General features: G+C 43.0%; 1 protein-coding gene across 1 annotated transcript in view; it reads right to left on the reverse strand.

Moving 5' to 3' along the window:
- Window positions 1-24,388, reverse strand: part of EPSTI1 (epithelial stromal interaction 1) — a 49,466-nt gene extending 25,078 nt beyond the window's left edge. Inside the window, 6 exon segments of the mRNA XM_052786066.1 lie at window positions 283-356; window positions 6,079-6,162; window positions 6,800-6,873; window positions 10,496-10,579; window positions 13,169-13,227; window positions 24,100-24,388. Of these exon segments, the coding sequence (XP_052642026.1) occupies window positions 283-356; window positions 6,079-6,162; window positions 6,800-6,873; window positions 10,496-10,579; window positions 13,169-13,227; window positions 24,100-24,296 (572 nt within the window). The 5' untranslated portion in view covers window positions 24,297-24,388.
- Between the last annotated feature and the right edge of the window lie 3,064 nt (window positions 24,389-27,452).

Raw genomic sequence — 27,452 nt, forward strand, 5'->3', positions numbered from 1 at the left:
CTCCCTGGGCAACCTGTGCCCATGCTCAGTCACCCTCGCAGTAAAAAAGTGTTTCCTGATATTCAGGATGAACGTCCAGTGTTTCAGTTTGTGCCCATTGCCTCTTGCCCTGAAGTCAAAAGTTTCAAGTCAAAAAGTGAAAAAACAGCAACAGAAGGCAAACCCTTCCTAAGCCCCAAACCAGACAAAAGCAGACAAATAAAAATACCAAAAAACCCAAACCAAAACCAGAAGGACAAGCAGATTAGGAATTTTAGGTAATAAGTTTCAAATTTTACTTACTAATATTGATCTTCAAGGAACATGTCTCTTCTTTGCATTTCTTGTTGCCTTTTTTTAACTTCAAGTCTCTCTGCCTACAACATTAAAAACAGGAAAATGTACTTGAGATTTCCAGTAAGCCAGAAACAAACACTGATTATTTCAATTTAGTTATTTCAATATTCTGTTTTTTAAAACAACTATAGCAGCAGTTGGGTACGGAAGTGACCCATTCTCAAATTTAAAAATTTAGGACCAAACAGCTCCTAGTCAAGACACCAGTCTGAAATAAAAAACTGCACTGTGCTCTTGGCAGACCCATCTATCCTCACAAACGGCCTCGTGAGCCATCCAGGTTCTCATGAGCCAGCACTTTTGGGGCCATCTCTCGATGTAACTGGTGCAACGTTGGTCCTAGTAAGAAGGAGAGGACGTGAACCACCACACCAAAGCAGATGAGAGTCTTGCAGCGCTGAAAGCACCGTGATACCTGTACATGTAGCTCTGCACATAGACCTGTGGCCTTCAGGAGCATTAGGTACTGGCCAGTTGAATACATGCTAAGATGGATGAAAGTGGGAGACAATTGTACTTAACCCGTGTTATTCTGCCTCAGTTATCATGCCCAGTGCAAGAGTCAACCAAATCCCTGACACACAAAACTCCTCTGGAAATCTGGATACCACGCAAGTGATTAAGTCCTTTAATATAAAATTGCGTATAATTTCCAATGGAAGGGTCGTCTAAGCTGCCCCACCCCCCCCAAATTCAAGTGGAATAAAATGTTAAAATAAAGCAGAAACTAGAGAACTTGCTGCAACAGCAATATGTAGCTCAAGCTAAATTCCAGTCAAAAAGAGGCCTGCCAAATTTTTTTTTCCACATGCAGGCTGTAGGTAGGTCCAGTGGGAGGAGCAGACAAAAGGCAGTTCGGTGTATTAAAAGCACAAATCAGGGCTGCCAAACCAGGATTTCAGCCCCGCTATATTCTAAGCACAAGCTCCCATGCTGCAGTTGGTGGGAGGATGCTCCAACAAGAGCTCCCCCCCCAGGGTTCACAACGACTAGCATGTTGAGAAAACTGCAACATCGGAGTGTCACTCTGCTCATCGCCCACCCTCAAAATGAAAAAAAACTAATTGTTTGGTAACACAGCAACCAGAAGTCGCTCTAAACGAAGTGCCCTGGCAATTTCAGACAACACCTTGCAGAGATGAGATGGGAGCTGTAGGTGGGAATGGCCCATTTGGTCAGAGCCCCAAATCAGGGAGAGGACACTGTACCTGGCTGGAGGTATTCTGCAAGGCCAAGTAGAACGGGGCAGGTGTGGGGGGGTGTGTAAGGGGGAAAGTGGTGTTAAGAACAGGGCTGTAACCCCCACCCCCATCATTTTCTTCCTGTCCTGCAATCAATAGCATTTCAGAGAAATTACAGTTCTACTGGCAGTTACTCAATTATTTTGCCTTCAGTGATTTCAGGGTGGGTATTTTTTAATTGGATAAAGAATGACTGTCTGGAAGAGATTTGCAAAACAAGTGCAAATTCCTCCTCGGTATGTATTGGATTGAGAAAAAAAATTCTGTCTGATGTCTGCAGATAGGAAAAGAGCCACTATGTTGTGTAACGATATGAACTGTTGGAAGGCAAATGACTTAGAAGTTGTTATTTGGAAAAAGGCAATGGGAAAATAAACAAAAGGAGGAAGATGAACCTCTGCATAAGATGTCCCATTGCTCAGTCATTGGACATGCTGAGACAGTGGTACAATGTATGAAGCACTGATGCAATTAAATTAATTTAGTTAAATTCCAACTAAAGTAAGGAATATTACCCCACAGTATAGCTAAATTTTGATAGTGTTCAAGGGATATCTTGTTTGCTCTTAAACCCTCCACCCAGCAGCAGATGATTTTTTAGGCAAAAGACTCCCACCCATCTGTGCAACTTAAGAATTTACAGGGAAAGAAAGGAAAGAGAAAGAAAGGAAATCTGACGGCATCTATTACTGTCAAAGGTGATGTTGATACCCTCAAGACACCAGTAATAGCTCCCAGGCTTTTCTCCACCACTGCTCAACATGGCAAGCTGAAGCCTTCACCTCTGAAAAAGCATTTGACTTGGGATCCACCAACATATTGCAAGGCTCCTGAAAGTTCAAATCCTAAGCTCACCAGAGCTGCTGTGGTCTGACTCCTAGCTAGAACAACACAGTGATACTAACTTCGATAAATACAGTCTTTCAATATCACCCCTATCTCCCACTAGATAAAAAAGAAGGAAATATCCTACAGCTATTCTACCACCAGAATGGTGCCTGAAGAAAAATCCAGCATATTGAAATTATTTACTTATAACTGCTGTGACTAATCTTCTACTCTGGAGGTTTACCCTGGGACCCCGCTTAGGACGCGTACAAATGACAGGCAACGGGACTGGGACATTCTCTAACTAATGACGATCTATCAATAGACATTGCCAAAGCACTCCACATTTGGCACGGTTTTCAGAAACAAAGCCAGGAGTGGAACAGCTGTGATATTGAAGGTAAACATGTTGAAAAGCATTAGCAGAAGGTCTGTAAAGTGCCTGGTTTTAACAAAATCCCGAAAAAGGCTATTCATGCTGATTAACACAGTCAAATTAAAGAGCACATGATTTGATAAAGAATAAAATGAAATTACAGCTTATTCTAAATAGGATGGTTTCTAAAGATGGCAGGACTGTTACTATGTAATGTAAGAGCAAAAGCAAGTTGCACGCAGTAGAATCAGACTGAGCCTTTTCACTTCAAATCTTTTGAATTTTTTAATATTTAGTAAAGATTTAGAATATCCAAGGAAAGGCTAAAGGCAGGGTAACAGGAACAGAGAGTGAATGACAGCAAACAGAAATATCCAGTGCACTGAAGTTATGCTATTTTGTGTACAGCACCAATGCAGAAAGCTTAAAAAACCAAGTCAAATATCATCCACTTGTTTATTTTCTTGGGAACTTTGACAGTCCTTTCACCCAAAAGATACAAAGGAAGTTATGGTTCGGTCTGGTCAAAATCTGTGATGTGAAGGGCTGCACACAAGATACGCAACTGCAGATGCCCGCTACTAATGAGCAAATAATAGTAACATTACTTCCCATGTACTCCCACACTTTCTGCAGATCACACACACATCTCGGCACTAGGGACAAATACAGAAATAGGGACTCCCCTGCTGTCGTTACAAAGTCTCTCCAAAATTATTTCAGTGAGCACTCAGAGATCACTAGCTTGGAAGAATATCCAAACTCATGCAGCTCAGGGTTATTCCATGAACAAATCAAAGCAGTCCCAAGACAAGCTGCCTGACACGGAGCACATGGGATCCCAAATCCCATTCACTGCTGCACAGGGAGACTCGTGTACCAGTTCACACAAACTGGTCCTGTGGAACACCACGAGGGGAAAGGATCCACCTTTCTTCTCTCTGGGAACCAGAGAGACACAAGGTAGATGCCAAGAGCGTTGGTATTCCAGCACCTAACCTCATGGTTAATTAAAGAATCACAGAGACAGGCAGGCGGACTCGTACAGATGGTAAAGCCGACCTTCCACATTCGGGTACTGCTTTGGCAGACACCCAGATTTCTCTTGGTCACAAAGATGACGAGAGAGCAGATACCGCTTTTCTCTGCAAAACCAGCATTAAAGCAATAGCATCAACAGATCCTATGTTCATAAGCAGCACTGGCTTCCAGTACATCATCCTTACAATCAAGCAAGAACTGAGCTGAGTACCAGCACCCGTTCGAGCCACCACACATTAGTCCGTAGGGCTTCACCAGTCACGTTTGTTGGCAAAGTAGCTCTCCAGCTGCGAAAGTTTCAGGGCCCCTGCTGGTAAAGCTGGCTAGCCATTACCTCTTTTCAGACTCTCAGACAATTTGGTTTTTATTGAATGAATAAAAACATTGAGCAAAAGAAGGACTGGCCTTAAGTAAGAAGAGGCGGCTTGTGAATTTTCAGGAAGACATGCTCTCAGCTGATGCCCTGTAGGTGAAGCTGTCTACAAATCCATCATTTAAAAAAAAAAAAAGTTCCTCTCCTGCGGTAACCAGGGCCCAATGTTGGTCATACAGTACCAGTTCTTTAGGATCCCTTTCCTGTCATCCTCAGCTCTTGGGAGCCTTTCATCTGCAGGCAGGGTGAGACGGCCAAATCGACACCTTTTAGTGGCTTTTCAGCATGCTTTTCTTAAACACAGAGTTGAATTTTTAATATAAAAACATCTTCCCAGCAGAAATGTTCATTAGCTAAATCACTATTGTGGAAGACAACCCGAATAAACATATTCAAATTAAGAGTTCCCTTTCATGCTCCTCTGTTTTGTTTGTTTGCTTTGTGGGTATATGTTTATTTATTCAAATTAAACAGTCTGTTTGGCAAAGATGTTCGCCATGATGTTGCATTCTCCTTTAGAAGAAACTGATAGTTACAGTTTTACTATCTACAACATCTATAAAGATTTTGTAATCTGTGGGAGTGAAGGTAAGGAAATTAAAGAGCATGAAAACAAAACTGATACATCAATACATTTTCTAGGTATAACTATAAATTATAGCAGACTTGCAACATTTTTCTTGTCGAATGCCCACGGACAAACAACATATATTTAATAGGTGAATAAAGTATAATTAATCCCCTTTCTACCATTGCTATCATCACTGCTTCTGGAGCTAAACATGAGCTGGTAACTGTTAATGACATTTTCACATGATAATATTTATTGCCCCTGTGAGCTATTGTGTAGGGGCTTATCCCCAAAGAGCAATGCTAACCGCTGAAAGACTGGGAACAGACTAACCCTTACCTAGAGGCAATTAAGACTAATTTTGTTTATGCGTGCCCTTGTATGCCATCCAGTAGCGATGATTTTTTAATTAACTCTCAACATTCAGCTTCTGCACAGAAGATCATTTTTACTGTTGTGGAGACAAAACTTGCAAACCTAAAATCTCCCTTTCTCTCATTACTACTGTACACATCAGCATCGTGCTCCCCCTCTTTTCTTTTTTTCATTTAAATTCCACATTACATTCTCAGCCGAGTGCTGCTTGGTTTCCACCAAGGAGACATGAATGAACTTTTTCAAAGGTTTATGCAGCACGCAGGACGAGAAGATGCTTTGTGAGAATTACTAGAAAAAACAAACAAATGCAAAATAAAAATGAAGATTTGCAAGTGAGGTATCATTGGTGTCAATATATGGCCAATACTAGAAGAAAAAGTGATCTTACATATTAGCAATGCATCTGGGTGTGCCCCCCCCGGAGGGGCATCTGAATTTCAGGGTGCACTCAGCACAATGCAGAGACCACACTGACCTTTTCATGATTTGGATGCCTTTTCCACCATGACAGGTGGGATTTTCTTGTATTCTTCCCATGTGTACAGCAGGCAATTATGGATTTCTATAAGGTCTTTGTGCCATCTGCCACAATCCAATCTTACAGAGAAAGCTCATGCCAAAGTGAACCATATAACCTGTACACACAACATTAATCCCGACCCTAGTGTTCTCCCTTTCTGCTAACTCTTCAGAATGGATGCAGCTGAAAGGCTGGAGTTTCTGAAGAGCCAAAGGAATGCTCAAGCCCCAAAGAACACCAGGTCAGGCATCCTTCAGTCAGCTACAAAAAGAAGGAGAACTGGATTTCCTCACTCCTTGATGCAATCTGGGGCTACCATTTAATTTAATTAGCCGTTCCATGTAGTTCAGCAAAATCAAGCATCAAGACATGAACTTTGTTATATGGCTCCAGATCTGCAGTAACGATGTTTACCTTTTCTCTCTGAATTGCTTTCTTTTTCAGGATTTCAGCTTCTTCAGCTGCCTTCTTTGCTTTTACATATTCTTCTCTCTTGTGCTGTATGACATAAACATAGAAAATTATTTTACATATGTATGTGTATAAAGAACACATAAGGTAACTTGACTTGACTCCTGTACTGCACATCTTTCAAACCTAAAGTGTGTTTAAGGAAAGTTTCCAGAATTTTTTCTTAAAATGAAGCACTGAATAAAGCAGGCTACGCACCAGCTACTCCAATATTGGCTTTACAAAGACTGAGAAATCTAGGACTGATAAATGGGCATCTATGCAAGGAATCACACAGCAGTTTGATAACTTACAAGCATTTATACCCTTTATAATAGGAACAACATTTCTACGTAAGCACTGGATGGGGTGGTACATTGATCAATTAGTCGAAGTGTAGGCAGCATGCTGGAAGATACAGCGAGGCATCAAAGTGGCTTTACACCTGTACTGGTTATCATTTTAGGTATGATCTGTGATATGGGTTGCTACATATTTATAGCCAGATTTCCCATTTCCTTTGGTGCAGAACATTTGTTTCTAGTTTTCTGCTGCTTCCTTCAGGTTTCATGAATTTCTTTTGTCAAGCAACTGTGAGTTCATTTTATAGCCATATGAAACACTTCATGAAAAGCTTTTTTTTGAGTTCTTAAAATAAACAAACAAAAAATTTATTCTTCCTGACCTTTTGCTGGTATTTAGATTGCATGAGCATCATTTGCTGTTTTTGCCTTGCTTCAGTCTCTGATTCCTTTCCACCTTAAAAAAAAAACCAAATCCATATAAATTGCATTTTGCATGAGCATTTTAAGTTCAAATGCCAGTCATTTCAGAACAGAGTAATATAACAGATTGGATGTATGCATATACAGGAAATTTTTCATAATTACTGTAGCTGTCTGACATTAAAGAGAACAGATAGGAGACCTTTTTGATCATTTTATCCATCCGTCAAAAGCACTAGCTTGTTATTTACAGAGCATCCACTGTATCATCCACTCTACCCGCAAATATGTCCTACAGTATATGATCAGTTTACTGAGGAACTATTCCATTTTCAGAAAATCAGTCACACTTTGCAGGTGAGCCTTCACTTTCAGATCCAGCTTTCCCCACTTTCGCTCAGTTTGTCACACACACACACATACAGAGTCAGAAATTTTATTGCCAAAAAGTTTCTCTTTTATCAAATTTAGGAGCTTGGAGTCTGCCGGCTCTAATGGCATGCTATCATTTGAATATCTTCTAAGTAATGTCTTGGGCCTCGAGGAAGAATCTGCTTTCTGAAATGGAAATCAAAGCCTTTTCCCACAGACCTCATATTCCTATCCAGGTAGCAGAACAAATAACCCACGAACAAAAAAACCAACCACACAAAGAAAGTGGTAATAGGTCTTAAGGGACGGAGGGAGAGGGTTTGATTCTATTATTCTGCTTTACTATTCTCCAAAGTATTTTCTTGCTTTGGGAGAGCCAATAATTCTTTCCCTCAGTTGTTGCAAAAACCAGCAGCAGCTCCCACCCCATTCTGAGGATGAGGGCTGTATTTTCACCTAGTGTTTTTCTGAGAAGTTCCCCACTATGTGACTGTTAATTCTACAGAAGCAGCTGGACCGATCTGTGCTACCTGAGGTGCCTGAAATGCAAGACAACTGTACTAGATCTTTTAGGAGGGATCACTCTTCACTGGAAGTAGCTTTCTCCGCTTACCAATGGAAGGTAACTAATCTTCAGGTGCTTTTGTGAGGTTCAGTGAATTGGAGATCAATTCCCAAAGTGTGGCAACATTTCTATGCGCACAAATAACTCCATCAGATTAAGTTCTCACGAAAGACTGGCCGTACAGTATACAAGCAGCAACCTCACAGTAGCAATAAGCATACAGCTGGCATTGTAGAGTGTCTCCTCCCCAGGTCTAGGAAATAAAATTGCTATTAAACAAGTTTTGAAACCTTTCAGATGCTTAATCTTTCTTTCTTTCTAGCCTTTTATGGGCAACATTTAACACTCTTGCATTCACTGTACTTTTCTGCATGTACTGCTGGACATTGGCTACAAACAAGTATTTTTCTGATCATTGTTAGCCACTGCCTACAGCCTTTCAGCCAGGTTTAATTCACTCAAGTTGGCTTGGCTGTAATGTGCCAAATGCTTCACTGAAGTCAGAGTATGTCATGACTGGCTTTATATAATATGATCAAAAAAGAGGCCATTGCATTTATCAGGCATGATTTGTTGCTCCACTCATTGCTTATGGAGGAGGGTGGAACTTTGCATCCTTCACTGCTCTCATCCCTCTGTGGTACCTGAAAGTTTGCCAGTCAAATATTACAGTTGAAATCCAGAATACTTATTTCCCTATGGAAAGCATGAGTGTTAAGAACTTCAACTTTAAGAATTCTCTGGTGATTTGGACTAGATGTGTAGTCTCTTAAAATCACTCTGAGAAAATAACATAGGAAACTTTTTTACCTTAATGAGTACCTACAGTTGTGAAATTAGAGATGCCACTTATATTTTTTTCTCCTTCCTTGAGCTCTCTTCTGTTCCAAATTTGTTCCTTTGGGAATGATAAGATCTAATAATCTTTGTACCTTACCTCATTTCAAAGGCACTGAACATAGTGCATGTGTCTCAGTCTCCAGGGGTCTTTCTAAGTGGCAGCTAGAGAGTGACTGAAGAGCTCACATAACATCCTTGACTTCTTTCAGCTTTTTCTTGCTGCCCCCCAGCTCTTAATTTGCTTCTTTCCCAAGAAAGTTTTAAAATGCAGTGGGACCAGAAGAAGTTAAGACTCCCCACACTCAGTCACTGTGGGTTTGCCACCACGTCCCCAGTCACGCAGCCAGCCCACACACATCCTGCATAGACACCACACACCAAGTTTCTGTTTTTCAGATTTCCCTTTCTTCAGCAAAAAGCTTTGTGGTCCTCTTGGGACAGAAGCATGTCTTCTAGGAACTGCTCACAGGCAAGAAGCAGCTAGTATGTATGAACTCACAAAGAGCATGTCTGGCTACATGACTGCATATGATGGTGGGAATACAGAGCATTACACCAACTTGCAAAGGTAGGTTCACCACTGCAAACAGCTGGGACTCAGGCTGCAGGGCAAAACAAACACGTGAGACCAGTATCACCTTGACCACAAACCCAAATCTGGGTTGGAGTCGGTTCAAATTCCTCCATCTCCCACCTGGTATCTATTTTTATACACAGTACAGCACCCCAAACTTATCTTGTGTAGCATGGCAAAAAAAGAACATAGTTCCCAGGTCAAGGGAGACAATAGCCTGCACTGTGCACCCCGAATTCTCCTAGGACAGCCAAGGGAAGGAAGGGCAGCTCTAGATTTACAAAACTAATAAAGGCATCATTATAATAATTCACTTTGTCGGAATGAATTTTGTCCCATTTCTATTAGTGCAGTTCCTCAAGGTCATCCCATTTTTGCTGCACAGTATCCTCATCATGTTCTATAGGGATGATGCTTTCAAGTTTTGTCTTGTCAGCAAGTTTCATCGGCTCTCCTACCTTTTGTGCCAAACACATTAAAGAAATGTACTACAAGACTGGTAGTTGAAAAGCCCTTCTAATAACCTTCCTCTTGCTTCAGCCCAACCTGCAGTTTTATTCTCTGTACAAGATTGGGGGTGGGTTGGTTTTTTGCTTTTGGTCTTTTAATTTTTTTTTTAAACTGACTCCCAAATAGCACTAAATTAAATGTTTTATAGTAGTTACAATTGAAGAGATCTCCTACGGTTTCTCTCACCTGTCTAGAAAAAAAGTTGGTTATCTTATCAAACACATCAGTTCAGTTCAGTTCCTGTAGCTTTTTATCCTGTTTTTCATTTACCTGTCTCTGATGTTACGTTCATAAAATCGGTAATACGGAGCCTCATGCACATTTAGCCTGCAAATGCCTGAAGCTGCAGGGATCACTTTTGCCTCTTCAAGAGCCAGCAGTCAAGAAAGCATATGTACTGGCCCTAACACAGAGTTTTCTTACAGGTGAGTGGAGGGTCTCCGACACATGCTGTCTGTCTACATGCTAATGCCAAGTGTGCAGCCCCTCGGAGACGTCAACCACAGATAATGTCACCAGCAGGAGGGATAAACCACCTGTTTTATCCAGAAGTTAGTACAGATTTTCTACACTGATCTCAGCAGATTTCTTGAGTGACAATCTATGCTGTTTTGTTTCAGAAACATCTTCATCGCCGTGACCATCAAAAAGCACAGAGCACGTACAGTAGGCTCATGTTAGCCCTTACTGACACTGACTCTCTTCAATAAGTAGCATGTGAGAAACAGTGAAAAATGTCCTATGTCCTGGAAAATAAAATTTTGCAATTCATAATAGCTGATTTATGTGTCTTACCCAGTCTCTGTGGAACCAGCTTAACTGGCCCTGGCCTGTGCTCTTCCTTCCACCGCTCCAGGTCATCTAGCTCTTTCTTAGCAACTGAGCAGGTACAAAAAGAAACAAATATATGGAAGTTACAGGCAATACTAAAAAGCAGGCAGTATCTCTAATTGTATGTAACCCTGAAGACCCATCCAGGAACAGACAAACTTGTTCTCAAGGGGTGCAGACAGCCCCCAGGAGGTTACACAGTCACTGCAATGATCAGCTAACAAGGCAAACATTTTGCCTAATTCCAGACTGTGGTGAGCAAACCCGAGGACTCAACCCCAAAAGCAAAACAAAAAACAGCTAAGGGACTGCAAATAGACTGCTTTTTAACCCCTGGGAACCTGTAGGTAAATGCCACAGGATTTATTCCTGCAGGTAAAGCAGAAGTTGTTACGATTAAGACGTTATTGCTGCATGGAGGGAAATGCTTGTGGTGTAACACACCTCAGCAGGGAAATAAAGAATAAGTAATTTTCCCTCCCAACCACATGCTCGCTAAATAAAACCAGGAGGAATGGATGATTCAGCTTCAAATTAAGACACTTCAACACCGGTGTCCACATGTGGGATGGCTGGCAAGTTCCCAGCGTAGTTGGTGGAAGTCTAGTCGATACAGCCAGGGGCACCAGCCGTGTGCTCTAGGATGGCTGGTTGATTAAACTGCTCTCTCAAATCGACTGAGAGAGGAAAAACCCCAACAATTCCTTTCAATAGCAAGGCCCACAAAGCCTATGGAAAGAGGAGCTGTGTTTTACAGCAGTACTTCAGTTGCTCTAGGAACTCAGTTCACTCTTGCTAAAACCAACATGAACCATATTTTCTAATGGCAGGCAATGGCTATCAGATGCTAACACCAGCTCTCCTCTAACAAGATGTCCTGGTTTCAGCTGGGATAGAGTTAACTGTCTTCCTAGTAGCTGGTACAGTGCTATGTTTTGAGTTCAGTATGCGAAGAATGTTGATAACACTGATGTTTTCAGTTGTTGCTCAGTAGTGTTTAGACTAATGTCAAGGATTTTTCAGCTTCTCATGCCCAGCCAGTGAGAAAGCTGGAGGGGCACAAGAAGTTGGCACAGGACACAGCCAGGGCACCTGACCCAAACTGGCCAACGGTGTATTCCATACCATGTGACGTCCCATCTAGTATAGGAACGGGGAAGTGGGGGCAGGGATTCGCCGCTCAGGGACTGGCGGGGTGTCGGTCGGCGGGTGGTGAGCAATTGCACTGCACATCATTTGTACATTCCAATCCTTTCATTATTGCTGTTGTCATTTTATTAGTGTTATCATTATCATTATTAGTTTCTTCTTTTTCTGTTCTATTAAACCGTTCTTATCTCAACCCACGGGTTTTGCTTCTTTTCCTGATTTTCTCCCCCATCCCACTGGGTGGGGGGGAGTGAGTGAGCGGCTGCGTGGTGTTTAGTTGCTGGCTGGGGTTAAACCACGACACAAGATAAAGCCAGTTCCTGGGCAAGCCTCTAAAGAGGCCCTAGAGAGACACCGGCTTGTAATTTCACCTTTAAAACAAGCATTTAGGTAGAGACTGGATTCAGTGAGGCCCTGTTTCTGCCAGCATCCAAGGCAGAAATACTTGGCATGCTTCAGACCTTGGATGCTGGTGGCACAAAGTGAAAACAGATCTTTATTAGAGCAGCAGCACCTTTGCTGTCAGCATTGGAGTCAGCTCTAAGAAGATCTGCTTTTATTCCTCCTTCCAGAATATTATGGTTTGGTTCACGAGGAGTCCGTTTTCTTTCTTGCAACCAAGGGAAACCCAACTCCACACCAGGTGAAGCATTTCAGCCAAACTCACAATGTGTGAGAAGAAAGGATTTAATTGCACTGTTTACTTGAGGGCTAAAACCATGAGGAGTGCTGACTGACGCTCCTTCAGCTTTCTTATCTCGCACAAATAAACAGATAGGCATGTAGGACTGCTGTGCTTGGTCACCTCTGCATACAGGATTTCTTTCACGACCAACTCTTGCTGTAACTTTGCCAATGAAAGCTTTTTAACACATGCCTAATCTTTCTGGTAGAGGTTCAGGGTGTTCCTGCTTAGCTACTTTCACCAGCAAGACTCAAAGCCAAGCAAAAGTGAACTTATATCCACAGATATTTTCCATCTAAAATGATCTTTCCCAGCTTTATTAGAAGAGCCACCTAAATCCTTAAACGGAGATTCAAGAACCAGCAGTGTTTCTGGTTGCTTTAGTCTCCACATGAGAGTATTTTCAAAAATATTTCTTACATTTTTCTTCTTCCTCCCCCTAACCCAGAGAGCGTTCAAAGTCGGGTTCTCCAATTTGAATTCAATGCTGTAAAAGTGCGATAGAACTAACTCGAGCTGAGTCTCGTAGGAGCCAGCTTGAACAGCTCCAGCACTGAAATTGCCAAAAACCTTTTCCTGAACAAGACTTATTCTGCATGAAGTTTAGTCAGATGAGAAGTTAATCTTAAGAAAAGCCTACATGACGATGGAGAATGCTCATAGCACTGACTTTACTGTCACAGCTGCACATATAAAAGCACTGTAAAAGTGAGGATAAAAGTTGCAAGGGCAATAAAGTGCACAAAACCCTAAACTTATTCAAGTAGAAGTAGTGTATTACCATATTAGACAAGTCAACTTACTTTGCTGCAACCGGTTTCTTCTGGTTTCCTTTGGAGTTATCAAGACATATGGGCCAACACTAAAATGAAAGAAAACACTCTCTTATTTTTTCTGTCTACAGAAAACCAGGACTAGAAGGGGGTTCCTTCATCAGCAACGTCAGTTTTCTGCTGTTGTACCAAATCACTTCATATCAAAACTGGTAATTATTTTGATTCAGCTCTTCGGGAATTTTTGGTAAATTCTCTAGAAATACTTGCTATATTTGGAGTTGGCTGCAAATACCAAGGATAATATTTTCAGAAACTTCTAGCACAGCCTTCACTTTCTTATTCAAGTCTCACTCTAGACCGCTGACCTCCAATCTCAGCCATTTCAAATCAAATCACTTCCTTGGAACAAAATGTTCCATGTGGTAGACAACTACTTCCACAAGTACTTGCTCAAGCACAGAGGAAGACCGTCGTCTCCTGGGAAGAGCACTGGTGCTGGCAGTCCCACCCCACACCTCGAGGGCACCAAGAACCTCGTGGATTTAGGCAGTTTGCCCAAGAGTTGTCCAAGGACTGTGCAAAATCATACTGTTTGTGATGCACCCTGGTGCCTTGCTCTCAGCCCGAGCCTCAGTTTCCTTGTCAGCCTTGTGTGTGTCAGGCACCAGGAATTCCTTGGGCATATTTATCTTGCTGTCATGCCTAAGGTGCGACTCCCTGAATCAGGACAAAGGCCCTGTTTTTCTAGACTTAATTCAAAATGCAGTTGCTGTCTCAAGGAGCTATCAATCTAACATGACAGCAAAGAAGCGGGACAGTGTTCAGAGTGTATTAGAGACTCGAGGTGATCAAAAGAGTGATGAAAACATGTCAGTTCCACTTGAAGAAAACACAGGGGTTTATCTACACGGTGTATTGTGTGGGTACGAGTTTACACTGCTCCCGCTCAGCAGAAGCCGAGCCACGGGGGTGCAGGTTTACCAGAAATGCAGTAAGTGACAGCTGGCTCCAGGTATCAGAGCAGGCTCACATCTCTCTGTGGCACTCGGCAGGGTTTTATCGGCACATGTGGGTGCAAATATTTCATCTGACTTCATGGCGGGGAAGGCCCAAGGAGAAGAGCAGAAAACAAAGAATAATGAGGGGCGAAGGCTGGGCCTCTTAAAAGAAGAAAGGGCCACCGGGGGTGGCTAGAGGACAAGCTAGGAAGCAGAGAGAGCACAGCTGGCTGTGAAAAAGTAATGAGAGAATGAGGCCCGAGACTAAGGCTAAAAAGGGGAATGAAAATCATGCGAAGAGATCAAAGTGCAAAAAGCTGCCTGCTACCATACCACTGTAATTCAAGGTTTGAGAAGGAAAGTATTTATATCCAATTACCTCTTTCTCTTTGAAGACTTATTCTAGGAGGATGTGGATTAATTTATGAGATTAAACTAGTAAAGATAGAGCTGTGAGCTTTAGCCATTTAATATGATCCTTTCCCTTCCTGCCAGCTTACTCTGGTGCCCATGAGCCTGTCCTTCACCTCTCCACCGAATCCCAGACCCTCAAAGGCAGGAGCTAAGAGAGCAGCAATGCCCCTCTTGCATTCGCAGCACAACTTAAAAGAAGTTTTGACAGCCCGCCTTGCTTATGGCACAACTTTCCCCATCAGTGATGGTTTTTCAGATTTTTCTTTATTTGACTGAGTAGTAGCATTTACAATTTTTCCCAAGCTGCCTTTGACAAGCTGCTATACAGTTTATCAGTTCCAAGAAATTTTTTTAGTAGTTTTTCTTGGCTGTTTCAGATATTAAGATCATATTTCTCGCAAGTCCATACACAAAAAATTATTAAGTACCTTTTACACTTCCCTCCCTTTGTCAGTGAAAAAAGTGGCTGGAATTGTGAATTGCAAGGCTACATATTTCGCCCCCGCAAAAAACCCATCAGTGCATCTCAGACATCTCACTGCTTCACAGCACTAGAGGGCAGAAGAGTTTTTATATCATCAGATGTACTTTGATGACTTCAAACAGTGGTTGCTTCGTTGGTTGTTTTTTTTAAATTAGGAATCAATTTTAAAAGAAAGCATGGACCTCTGCGTGTCTGCACATGGATAAGAAACCACAATATCAAATCCAGCCTTTATGCCATGAATCATTTCCTTTATCTGTTTCTGCTTTTTGGCTGGAAAGCTCCAAGTCCAGGAGGCCAGCTGAGGGCCACTCTTCTGACATCTGACCGTGGTCGTTATCCAGGAGCTCGGAAGGACAGCACATGAAATACAGCAAAAATCAATCAGTTTACAAAAGAGGTAGAGGTGACACCACACTTACCACCAGGGAAAGCTCTGCTCTGCTTTCCAAAGAGCAGTTTAAGAGTCATTGCGGTTAAAAGAGTGCTTACTTAAAGGCCAATTTGCTTTCCATGTTATTGAAATAAAGGCAAAGTTAAAATAAAATGAGGATGTCAAGTTTCCAGTGGGGGAGGGAAAGGGAGAACAACTTTTGGTTGTCTTTTACTTAGTGCTTATACTACATGCTTTGTTTTAGTCCAAGTTAACAAAAAAAAAAAAAGTGCATTAGTGAGTTTATCTAATTTTATAGTGTTCACCTGGGTCTCTGGAAAGGTAGATATGTAAGAGTGTAGCTTTGGGTATTGGGATCAGGGAGAAGGAAGAGCGAGCTCATGGTAAACTTCTTGTGGGGTAGGAGAAAGTCAGGGCATGAGCTGGTCCTCGCTTTTCAAGCCTACAGCAGGAGAGGAGCCAGATGAGCTGTTGCCTGAGACACTCCATCTGCCCTACCAGTTCTAATGCTAAAACTAAAATCTGCACCCAGCGTCCCTTATTTTCTTGAGATTTTTTCTGAAGGAAAGTTAATGCAAAAACCCACCACCAGTTTTCATCTTGTGTTTTTAGCCAGTTTGCAGGATATTGCATGTCATTTCTTTGTTCAGACAAAACCTCTGATCCAGTAAAGCCTATAAAACGCGCTACAGCCTGTCAATTTAATATTCCAGTCAGTTTCTGAGTTGCCACAGTAGCCATAAGTCTGGAGCAAATTATCCTACTTACCTGGGTAGCAATTAAGGAAATGTGAAGATTTGAAGCTATCAGTGGTGTGCAGACTTTTTGTACTTTATACCAATATACAAAGTGCTTCAAAATCCACAACCAGAAAAGATGATAAAGAATTTAACTTTACAGGTTCCCTAATAATGATTCTTATTGTTATACGACTTAAGCCTATCTTTGAGGTAGGGTTGTTTTATAAATAAAAATACAGAAGTCCCTGGAGGAGGGAGGGAGAATGTCTTACCTAAGTTACAGCTCTTCAAAAAAGAGAAATAAATTGTCTTCTACCTTTATAGGTCATACTAATCTTGATGAGACTTTTTTTGATGTAATTTCTCCACAAAAAATGGGAATGTATTGACTAATTACACAGACTGAACAGATATTAACGAGATTAAGAAAGTTATAACCCAATAAGAGAATGTATCTATATTGAAATAAAGCCAAAAAGCAACCTCCTATGATTTTTCAAACAGACATCAAATACCACAGTAGTGGGAAGATAAATACCTATATAACAATATCTATAAAGAGACAGATATAGAAACATTTCAGTCAGGAGAAACATGCCATACAGTCGTAGAAAATCTGCAAAGATAGCTTACAGTTTGAGTGATCAGCAACACAGAGAACACCATGTCTGCAACCTTAAATTCTGAATCCTGTGTGTAACTACTCATCTAACTAGCAGCACTCAAGGACACCTTTTCAATGCTTTCAGGCTATAGTCCATAGAAACTTTTGTTCTACTTTCTTTCAGGTTTGTATAAAATAGTTTATTTCTAAAACTGAAAAAACACATGCAAACTGCTCTTCACCAATAATGCTTTTTGCAGAGCTGTGCCCTTCAGTTTTTCCTCAAGCCTGCTCCAGCCATCTACCACTGGGGAGCTTTCCAAATGAAGTGTGAAATAGTTTAAAGAGTTACAAAAGTAATGGCTGTTATAAACTATTTCCAGTTCCACTGTGTTTTATACTGCGGGTGCATTGGTACATGAATGCCACAAAGCTGAAAGCTAAATATTTCGCTCTGCTGGGCAGTGTGCTCTGTGTAAGAGACAGAAACCAAGGAGAGTATAGTTGGAGAGCAACACAAATGACTAGAGCTTGGGAAAAAGACCTGGGCAGCTTCAGTCTGGAGGAAGGACTCAAGGGAAGATGTAGGTGAAATACTGCATTAAATAATATGTTAAGACTGAATTTAAAAGAGAAAAGGGACCAAACTGCCAAAGACAATTGTCGAATCTCCTTCAAAGATACGCTAAGCTGAACTTTGCATTCAGTTATCAAGTATTGTTTTAAGAGCAGGCAAGTCCACGCCACCACAAGGTATTGTTTCCACCAAGGCTCCCATGCCTGATGGAGCAGCCATATGCTGCTAAGCACCACGGAAGCTGCCAAATCAGAGGGCTACAAGATGCCAAATCCCAGCGAGCAGACAACTGTCCTGTAGGTATCCCTATTTCACAACGCACGCACGGCCAGATGCTAATGATAACTGACAGCCGCAGTTCTAGACCTCAGTCGAGCAATATGCTCTGTGCCCTGGCGGTTGCCATAAGCAGAGCTCTGGGCGGGTGTACAAACCTTGCGTGCAGGCTTGGGGCTCTGGCTTTCAATCTTTATCAGCAGCAGCATCTTACCAGTTTGCAGCTCAGAGACAAAAGTGAATTACTGGGGCTTAGCATTATACACTGTCTGATTCATCCTAGCTGCACGTGTGCTCTTTACACAAGAGGCAGAAAATGAACTGCATTAGCAGAAAATGTTTATCATCAAAAGTCTGTGTTCGTGGATTTTGTCCTGTGTTTGCCACAGGCTAGGAGCACACTTAATTACCACAGTTCAGCTGATATCTGGAAGCTTATTAAGCCAGGGTAACTCACTTCTGTATCTTGTCCCTCTGGTTAGCTAAAACCTTCATTAAAATGGCCAACATTTTTGCCATAGTGAGGCCTCGGGATAAAACAAAGAGTTAAATCCTGCAGAAGCCAACTTGCATGGGGAAAGAGTGAGAAGGAAAACAGCAGCAGAGAGAGGCCCAGGAGAAGGTATGAGTCAGAAACAAGCAGGAAAGCAACAGACCTGCGGTTCTGCTGTTGGCATCCAAATCTCAGTTCTCTGGTACCCGCAAGCTTGTACAGAAATTCCTGAAATTAAAATTTGGTCCAAAGAGTAAAACGGAAACTCGGAGCTGAATTTCCAAGAGTGAAGATGGGGCTCGGATTCAGCAGCTCGGTTTGGGCTCAGCATGCGACAGCACAGCAGAAAGAACAGCAGGTACTTCAGCCAGCTCCCCGTTCTGGATGGTCTCAACCACCTTCTAAAGCTCCAAGGAAATTGTCACAGTGATGGATCAAATCAGGGAGCCAAGAGGTAGCTCTCAGCCCAAACTGGGCTCGCAGCACAGCTTTCTCTCTTCCCTGAAAACACTAACGTGCCCTTAGTCGGCATACACCCGTGGGTAGACTACACTGCCTGGAGAGCTGAGCAGGTGAGACGCTGTATCACATGAAGATTAAGACTTAGACTGCTTCTCCCACTTTCTTTTCAACGATGTATTTCCTCCTCCTCTGCCTCTGCACCACAGTATTTGTTGGCCTTTTTTGCCCCTGCCCAAACACAGCATCCTCCCATATGTTTCTTATTCATCATCTCACCACAGCTCCTCATCAAGCTATGCATCAAGGGAACATGTCGGGGCTTGTGAAAATCAATCTCTTCTGAGAAAGCCTTCTAATACAGGAGTTAGAAGGATTTTCTCCCCCCCTTCCAAGAATTATGAGGAACACAGCAACCCCCATAATCCAGACTAACAGAAATCTTCCTGCATAGTTATCCTCTTACATAGACCCTGCCACCAAACACTTGGCTGGAGACAAGACTGGCTGCTGACCGCAGCGAAGCTGGGCATCTCTGAATCACCCCACTGGGCTGTAAAGATTAGTATATCAGCCTGAAGGATAGAGAGTTGGGAGATTTCTTCTGTGCAGCAAATGCAGAGCTCAACTCTAAACAGATTGTCCATAATTCACATTACCCTTCTAGCACTCCCACCAGTGGCAGGGCAGTGGGCAAAACAAGCATTTTGCTAAGCATCTGCCTCCAGTTTCGAAGACTAATTTGATGTTTTTAAAAAGAAATTTCAGATCGTGAAAGAAAATAAAATTTTCAGAAGAACTGCTAAGTATACTCTATCAGCAAAAGATTGAGAGGTCTTATAACACTATAGAGATATACATATATATATTTTTAATTCAGGATGAAGATTGGAAAAGGAAGGAAAGAAAGCCCTGATAGATTTGGCTCCGGCAGTCAAAGACCACAATTTTGCGAGTCAAGCATTCTAGTAACTCTGCTCTCCTTTCACACAAAATGATGAGGGACTGTTACCAACTGTGCAAGAACGTCTCTTCAGATTTTATTATTTGAATTTGATCTTTTTAATGGATTTTACCAGAACCAATATTATTCCTGCCAGCTTTAAATGCGTCAAGGACAGACTGCTGAATGGGGGCAGCATTTTCTTTTTTGGGCACTAGCTACAGTTCAGTCTCTAATTTCCTCATTTTCCTCTACCTTTTCTTCTACACAGACTTTTGTTTCTGAATATACATGAACAGGGGCAATTTGGGAATTCACTTTCTACAACTTAATTTCATGGCACTTAGCAGACAAAGTGAAGTAACTTAAATGCAAGCTTATTATTATAAGCGGTTTCAAGCACTTGTCATCCCGGTGATTGTCTCTCCATGGCCTGAAACCATATCCTATATATAACTGGAGGGGGATGTGCAAAGTTTGATTTCAATTTTGCATTTGAAGAAGTATTTTTCTTAACCTAATTAGAACCATTTTATTATCACTTCTCAGCCTCAACATATCATATAAGGGCTTTTCCAAAGCAAGAGAAAAATTACTCTCTAATACCAGCTGCCCACCTTGTACTTTTTAATAGTCAAGTTTGAATATCGACTAGTGGGTGAGACTACAACATGCCGTGTCCCACACATATTTCATGTGTCCAGTCTATAGGAAAGGTCACCTGATCCCACCCTAAGATGTTGCGAAGGTGTTTTCCTACTCCCAATTGCTCTGAAACACAGCCTGAGACTGAGAGTTTGCATGGAAACAACTCACACAGAGGCTTCAAAAGAGACTCCAACTCCTGCTTTGCTGGCAGCAAAACCATATCTTGGCTGTTTCCAAAAAATAGCAAGCAGCACACAAGTTGGAATAGAGCCACTCCTTGGCACAGAGGTATCCTCCTTGGGCCCCTCATGTTCCCTCTGCAATGTATATTCTAGAAAGCCTTCTAGGTTAATGCTAGTCTGCATTTTTTCGTCTACTGACACCCTATGACTTCAGCTCTCCAATCGCTCTGTTCAACCCTTGGTTATCCCAGAGCCTGGAAACCTGGACTATTCTGAGGGTGTGCCAGTATTTGAATTTTAAAGATCACCTTCAAAATGACTGATGGCTAAAAGGCTGAGTCAGCTTTATCACTGCTAAAATGCTAATCTGAGATCTTTCTTGAAATATAACTTGAAATAACAGAACAAAGACAATAACACTGAATGAAATAATTTTTGTTTTAAGAATAAAGATCTTCCCTTGTCTGCTTCAGTATTTCAGATACTATCTACCACTTTCTTCTGGGTTAGTTAAGGAAATCACAGTTTAAGCAGCTTCATCCCATTCAAACTGACTGCTACCATCCCCCTCCTCGAGAGAAGGGAGCAAACCCCAGTTCTGTTCACTTCTTTTATGGAGTAGTTGTTTCCCACTCATATTACATGGTTTCTGTTTGAACCTGCCCTTCCCTCATCCCTCCTCCTCATTAACTACATACTAATGCAGACTTTAATTTGTACACTCAGGTTTAGGAATTAATTCTTTGTTACAGCTTTATGAAGACGCAAAGAGAATCTTTCGTATCACATTGCAAAAAATATTAAGCGTTCCTTGCAGTAGATGCACAACACCTTTCTCTCTGTAAGCATCATATGAAGATGAAAAAGGGAACAGGGCTTTAAATTATTCTTCCCCAAAAGCTTACTTAGTTTTAGCGGTGATCCCATCTTCCGGTCAGAATCTGTGTGAATATATTTGCTCTAGCCTTAAATTCTGTGGGGAGCTCAGGCTAACCAACTGACGAAGTATTTACCTAACCTATACCAGGGAGTTTGTATCCCAGACCAAATCTGGGAAAAGTCAGTTATACCAATGAGAAAACTTTCACTATCCATTCTTCCCCCCCCAAAAAACCCCAAACAACAAAACCATCCATTTTTAAAAAGGGAAAAAAGGAAGACCCAGGGAACTACAGGCCAGTCTCACCCTGTGCCCAGCAAGATCACGGAGTGGATCCTTCTGGAAACTACGTTAAGGCACATGGAAAATAAGAAGGTGATTGGTGACGGCCAACATGGCTTCATCAAGGGCAAATCGTGCCTAACAAGTTTGGTGGCCTTCTGCAATGGGGATACAGCGTTGCTGGATAAGGGAACAGCAACTGATGCCATCTACCTGGACTTGTGCAAAACATTTGACACTGTCCCGCACGACGTCCTTGTCTCTAAACTGGAGAGACATGGATTTGATGGATGGACCACTTGGTGGATAAGGAATTGGCTGGATGGCCGCACTCAAAGAGTTGCGGTCAACGGCTCGATGTCCAAGTGGAGACCAGTGATGACTGGCATTCCTCAGGGGTTGGTATTGGGACCGGTGCTGCTTAACACCTTTGTTGGCGACATGGACAGTGGGATTGAGGGCACCCTCAGCAAGTTTGCCGATGACATCAAGCTGTGTGGTGGGGTCGACATGCTGGAGGGAAGGGATGCCATCCAGAGGGACCCTGACAGGCTTGACGGGTGGGCCTGTGCGAACCTCATGAAGTTCAACAAAGCCAAGTGCAATGTCCTGCATGTGCGTCAGGGCAATCCCAAGCACAAATACAGGCTGGCAAAGAGTGGACTGAGAGCAGCCCTGTGAAGAAGGACTTGGGGGTATTAGTGGATGAAAAACTGAGTGTGAGCCAGCAATGTTTGCTCAAGGCCCAGAAAGCCAATCGCATTCTGGGCTGCATCAAAAGAATCATGACCAGCAGGTTGAGGGAGGTGATTCTCCCCCTCTACTCTACTCTTGTGAGACCCCACCTGGAGTACTGCGTTCAGCTCTGGAGCCCCCAACATAAGAAGGACACGGACCCGTTGGAGCAGGTCCAGAGGAGGGCCACAAGGATAACCAGAGGGCTGGAACACCTCTCCTATGAAGACAGGCTGAGAGAGTTGGGGCTGTTCAGCCTGGAGAAGAGAAGGCTCTGGGGAAACCTTATAGCAGCCTTCCAGTACCTAAAGGGGGCCTACGAGAAAGCTGGAGAGGGACTTTTTACAAGGGCATGTAGTGATAGGACAAGGGGTAATGGCTTTAAACTGAAAGAAGGTAGATTTAGATTAGTTGCAAGGAAGAAGTTCTTCACTGTGAGGGTGGTGAGGCACTGGCACAGGTTGGCCAGAGAAGTTGTGGCTGCCCCATCCCTGGCAGTGTTCAAGGCCAGGTTGGATGGGGCTTTGAGCGGCCAGGTTGGATGGGGCTTTGAGCAACCTGGTCTAGTGGAAGGTGTCCCTGCCCGTGGCAGGGGGGTTGGAACGAGATGATCTTTAAGGTCCTTTCCAACCCAGACCATTTCATGGTTCTATGAAAAAAATGCACATAGCACAACTATGTAAGCTAACTAGGGCTGCTCTCACTCTGCTGTGGATATATGCCAGTGTGAGGGCAGGCAAGACAGAGGGTCTTTTCTGCTTGGAAGTGGCAGAAAGTAAACATAGACTGTAATTCAGGAATGGTTGTTTGCTCTCTTGAAAGTCGGTCATTAAAGCGCTGACGGATTTCAAAGCTACCCAGCTCTTAATAGTCCCTAGTAGGCAAGCATTCATGGGTTACAATGGAAAGCTGCTGATTGCTGCTTGAGATCAGTGGCCTGCCACCGCTTTCACAGCGTGGCTCCACTTTCTTCATCCAGAAAGAAGGGAAAGGAAACTGAAACTGCCTTCGGTTTCTGTCAGCTGCACTTTGAAAGACAGGAACAAAAAGCAAGCTAAGCAAACTCAGCACATAATAATAACAGCATTATATGCACTGTTACTAACAGCTCAGAAAAAGCACATTTGGGGAAAAAGACTGTAAACAATTAGCTTTGGTTAGCTAAGTATATATGTATAAAGCACATGTGCACAAAATACACACACACTGCTGTCAGTTTCTGTTCTGTATTATATCTGCAAGCTAGAGCTTATACAAGCTATCTAAGAATTGTCACTGGAAAACCAGAGAGGGACTGAGGATGGATCCCAATAAAGCCTAAAATGAAACTGAGGGCTGAAGCTTTGGCTTTACTTCTGTCAGCATGAAGTTGTTGGAAGCCGTTTTGTGTCCTGGATTGCATTCAGATCAGTGCTGGAACACAGCCTGCATCCATCTCTTAAGCCAAAGGAAGTATTTTTAGACTTTCCAGGATGAAGTATTAGGAGACAGAAAACAGGGAGGTAGAACCAGATTTGAAATTCCACTTTGAAAACAAGAAAGAGACACCATGTACGCCAACATCAAACGTACAGAACCAGCCACTGCTATCGCACGAGCTGTAAGCCACGCTACCAGGAAGCCTGCCAGAACAACGTGGGTCCCATGTAGGAAGTGTTGTTCGTAGGCAGGCTTCAGGCTGATCGCAGGTGGCTCTGAGAGGATGAGGACATGCTGCTTGTGTGCCCGGTCCCATTCACAGGCTCTCTATAAAGTATTTCCACCTTTGAAGGTGCACACCTTGAATATGGTAGAGAACAGGCACCCGATACACATTAATACCATCTCAGTCAGGCTCCTTGTTACTTACTACTGCTCCTGCTGTTGTTGGTAGACCAACGCTTGGCCGCTTTGCTCCTCTTCAGATGTTGTCAGCTTCTGGGGGTTTTCAGCCTCTTCTCTTTTATTGTTGCCATCCCAAAGGTAACCCTGAGAGGAAAACGGGGTAGTGGAGCCAGCAGCCGTCCCATACCTGCTGCCTTCCCTCCATCCTCTAACCCCAGACATTGCTTCAGGAGTACCTTGCCTTGTCAGAAAGGAGTATTGCCACTAAGGCTAGGGAAAGACTCAAACCTTTGAGTTCTCGCAAGTTGGTTTCAATTCCTTGCAGACCCGCCCCTGCCTGGACTCTCAGCTCTAATACATGCAAATACATGCACAGGTTTCTGAGTCATCCTCCAACTGAAGCTCAGTTTGATGATCTCAACCACAGCACCCAGGCGGGCTGGAGTCATGGGGTGAAAGCAAAGCTGATCGATACTAATAAAACAGTCAAGAACAGTTTGTGCAGTCTTGGAATAGACTGCTTCAGCATAAGCACGGTGAGGTCTGGCTCAAAGCCATATTCTGACAATGTTTTACCCCAGCACTTCAAATTTTCCTGTGACAGAGGGGAATAACACTAGGGGGTTTGCTGGTTTATATTTTGCAGGAGTGTACAAAGAAAGATGAAAGTGAAACTAAAAACTAACTCTCAGATAAATCCTAAGGCAATGGTCCTGCACAACTCCCAATTCTGCCTTTCAATTCTGCTCAATCAGAAAAATTTTTTACTTTGACTTTCCTAATTCTACCTGATGAATAGAGGACAAATACGTGATCCTCTTAAGCGAAAACGCAGATCCCTTCAGTGAACACATCTGACCAGTAGTACTGTATCTATGGGATCTGCAGGGCTAGGGAAAACCTTCTTAATATCAGTAGTAAAATAAAGATGTTTGGCAGCTCCTAACGCAAGAAAAAAAGAACTAGTAATGCTACTCAAGCTTTATGCAGCAGAGTTAGGGAAATCCAGTTCCACACATGCAGATGCTGTCACTTTTTCTCCTCAGCTGCTCAAGCTGCACTAAAACCACATTGCTGAAGGGATGCTTTTGTGGCCAGGTTTCCTCACTGTCTGGACTGTCTAGGTCTTACAGCACACCCCACACATGCTGGGAAAGTAGCAAAATAAAATGCCACCAGGCTGCCTGGTGTTCGTGATGCTCCTTGGGGTGCTGTATGGGATCCCGTCACCAGCAGCACACCCCCCAGAGCTGCCACATCCAGCAGGACCTATCTCCTAGGTGAGATCTCCTATCTCCGATGAAGGCAGCATCAATGGTGTCTCTGTCCCACCATCCCTCTGCAGCAGGGATGATCTTCATTTGTACACGAATCATTCTGCAGACTCTGGAGTGCAATGGCAGTGTGTTGCAAAGGGATGAACTGGTGCATAGTCCCTTGCACCACTCCCAGAATTGTCTCACTTCTGGGCCACGATGGGTCTAGCCTGGTCTATGAACACACAGAAACACTGTAGGAGAGTCCAGTATGGTCACTTCTTGGAGACAGATAGCAGAAGCCACCCAAAGGCCCTCTACCTACCTCCTGCCAAGCCCCGATCTCTCTAATCCCAACCTCTTTCAGCTGCCTGCACCATTAATCAGATTGCTTGCTCACACAGCCGGTCTTGGTTTGGAAACTGCCCAGGAGGCCAGAGCAGAAGATAAACATAGACTGTAACAGCCGCCTTTGCCTCATGTTGTTCAAAGCCATATGTTGTGGGCAAGGGAGTACATCTAGTCTGTAAGATATTGCTGGGTCATAGCTCCAAGGCTCTTGATAATGCCAACAGCCAACCTAGGCACGTTTCTTGTTTAAGGGTGTTCCAGGTCGGTCTGGGCAAGAGTGTCTCCTCTGCCAGATGTCTTCAGGAATTGCTAAAGGAGGAAAGGGCATTACAGCCTTGGACTAGATGTGTGGATTTATTCTTTACCTCTGGTCTCTATGGGTAACACGGACATTTTGTCCTGGATGATGATTGGGCTCTTAGCAGAAATCAAATGCATGGCACTTGACAATCTGAGTCATCCCCTACATCATCCAAGATAGCGTTTGAGTAGGCCAGAAGGCTTCAGGTTGGCCGTCCTCCTTCATGTGAGCTGCCAGGCACAGCTAAATGCAGGCCCTGGGGAAGATCTCTTAAGCCAGGTGCCCCCTCCTCTTCACAAATACATATATATTTTATGTACAGGGTGCTGGCAAATGAAAGTAAGCATCAAGCTTAGCCCCTTATGCAGGACTGTGGGTGCATACAGGAGCATACAGGAGGTGCAGAGAGACTAGAAGCAGCGCAAAATGATAGCAGTCATGTCTGAGGACTGCAAAGATTTGTGGAATAACAGCTGTGCCTACAGGCATCCTATTTGGTAAAAATCCAGCTTCAACATCTGGGTTCTTAACCCATGCAGATTGATACCTTAATAACCCAAATTTAATTACGAAAATTGATTATAATTAATGTGGCCACTGCTGCTGTATCTTCAAACCCACACTGTTATGTAAAATTCAGATCTAATATCCATTTCATGTTGAAATTCAGAAATTTTTGGCTGCAAACAGTAACTGTAGAATCTAAATAGTTTACACCTATATTGCTCAAAAAAGAGGGCTGTAAACGAACCCAAGCACTAGAAGCTCAATTGCTTAAATCACTTCAATGCTTCTTTTACTTCTTACCTTTGTTGTAGACAATCCAAACTAACTCTCTCCAGGACAACATCCGGGCCTAGCTCTAAGGATGGTTCATGCCAGACACGACCCCCAGAAAGTCCATATGAATATGACTGCACCAGATTTAGCTTCCTCCACCCTAAACATCCCTCCAGCACCGTCTCAGCAATCTGCATCTCCAACGCATCCAATGTACCTCTGTGTCATACTCCACAGTATGTCATTCATCACTCCTTCAGTTTCATGCTACTAAAACACAACTTTTGATTGGTTGTAACCCATCCCTCATAATGCTTCAGACACATTGAGCTGCAATATCTCCCCAAATAATAAAGTTTTAGGGTCACAGCAGTACCACTTAGGGCTCTCGGGACGCTTGGAGCTTAAGTGCTATATAGTAAGGACATGCATATTGCCTCGATTAGGCTCCTTCTAGCCACTTAGGCTCCTCCTAGCCTAGTGGAGGCTAGTCTTAGGCAGCATATATATAAGCAAGTCTGTGGTAGCTGGATTTAGGACAAAGGATCAGTCTCTGACCCTATTTTATTTAGTGTTGTAGATGCTAAAGCATCTGTGCTTCCTGAGTATCAGAATGCCAATGTATTCAGCCTCCTGAAACATGCAAACCCCACTGTTGCATTAAAGGGTAAAGAAGTTTGGCAGAAAATA

This window comes from Harpia harpyja, chromosome 4, assembly GCF_026419915.1.
Source record: "Harpia harpyja isolate bHarHar1 chromosome 4, bHarHar1 primary haplotype, whole genome shotgun sequence".
Lineage (NCBI taxonomy): Eukaryota > Metazoa > Chordata > Aves > Accipitriformes > Accipitridae > Harpia > Harpia harpyja.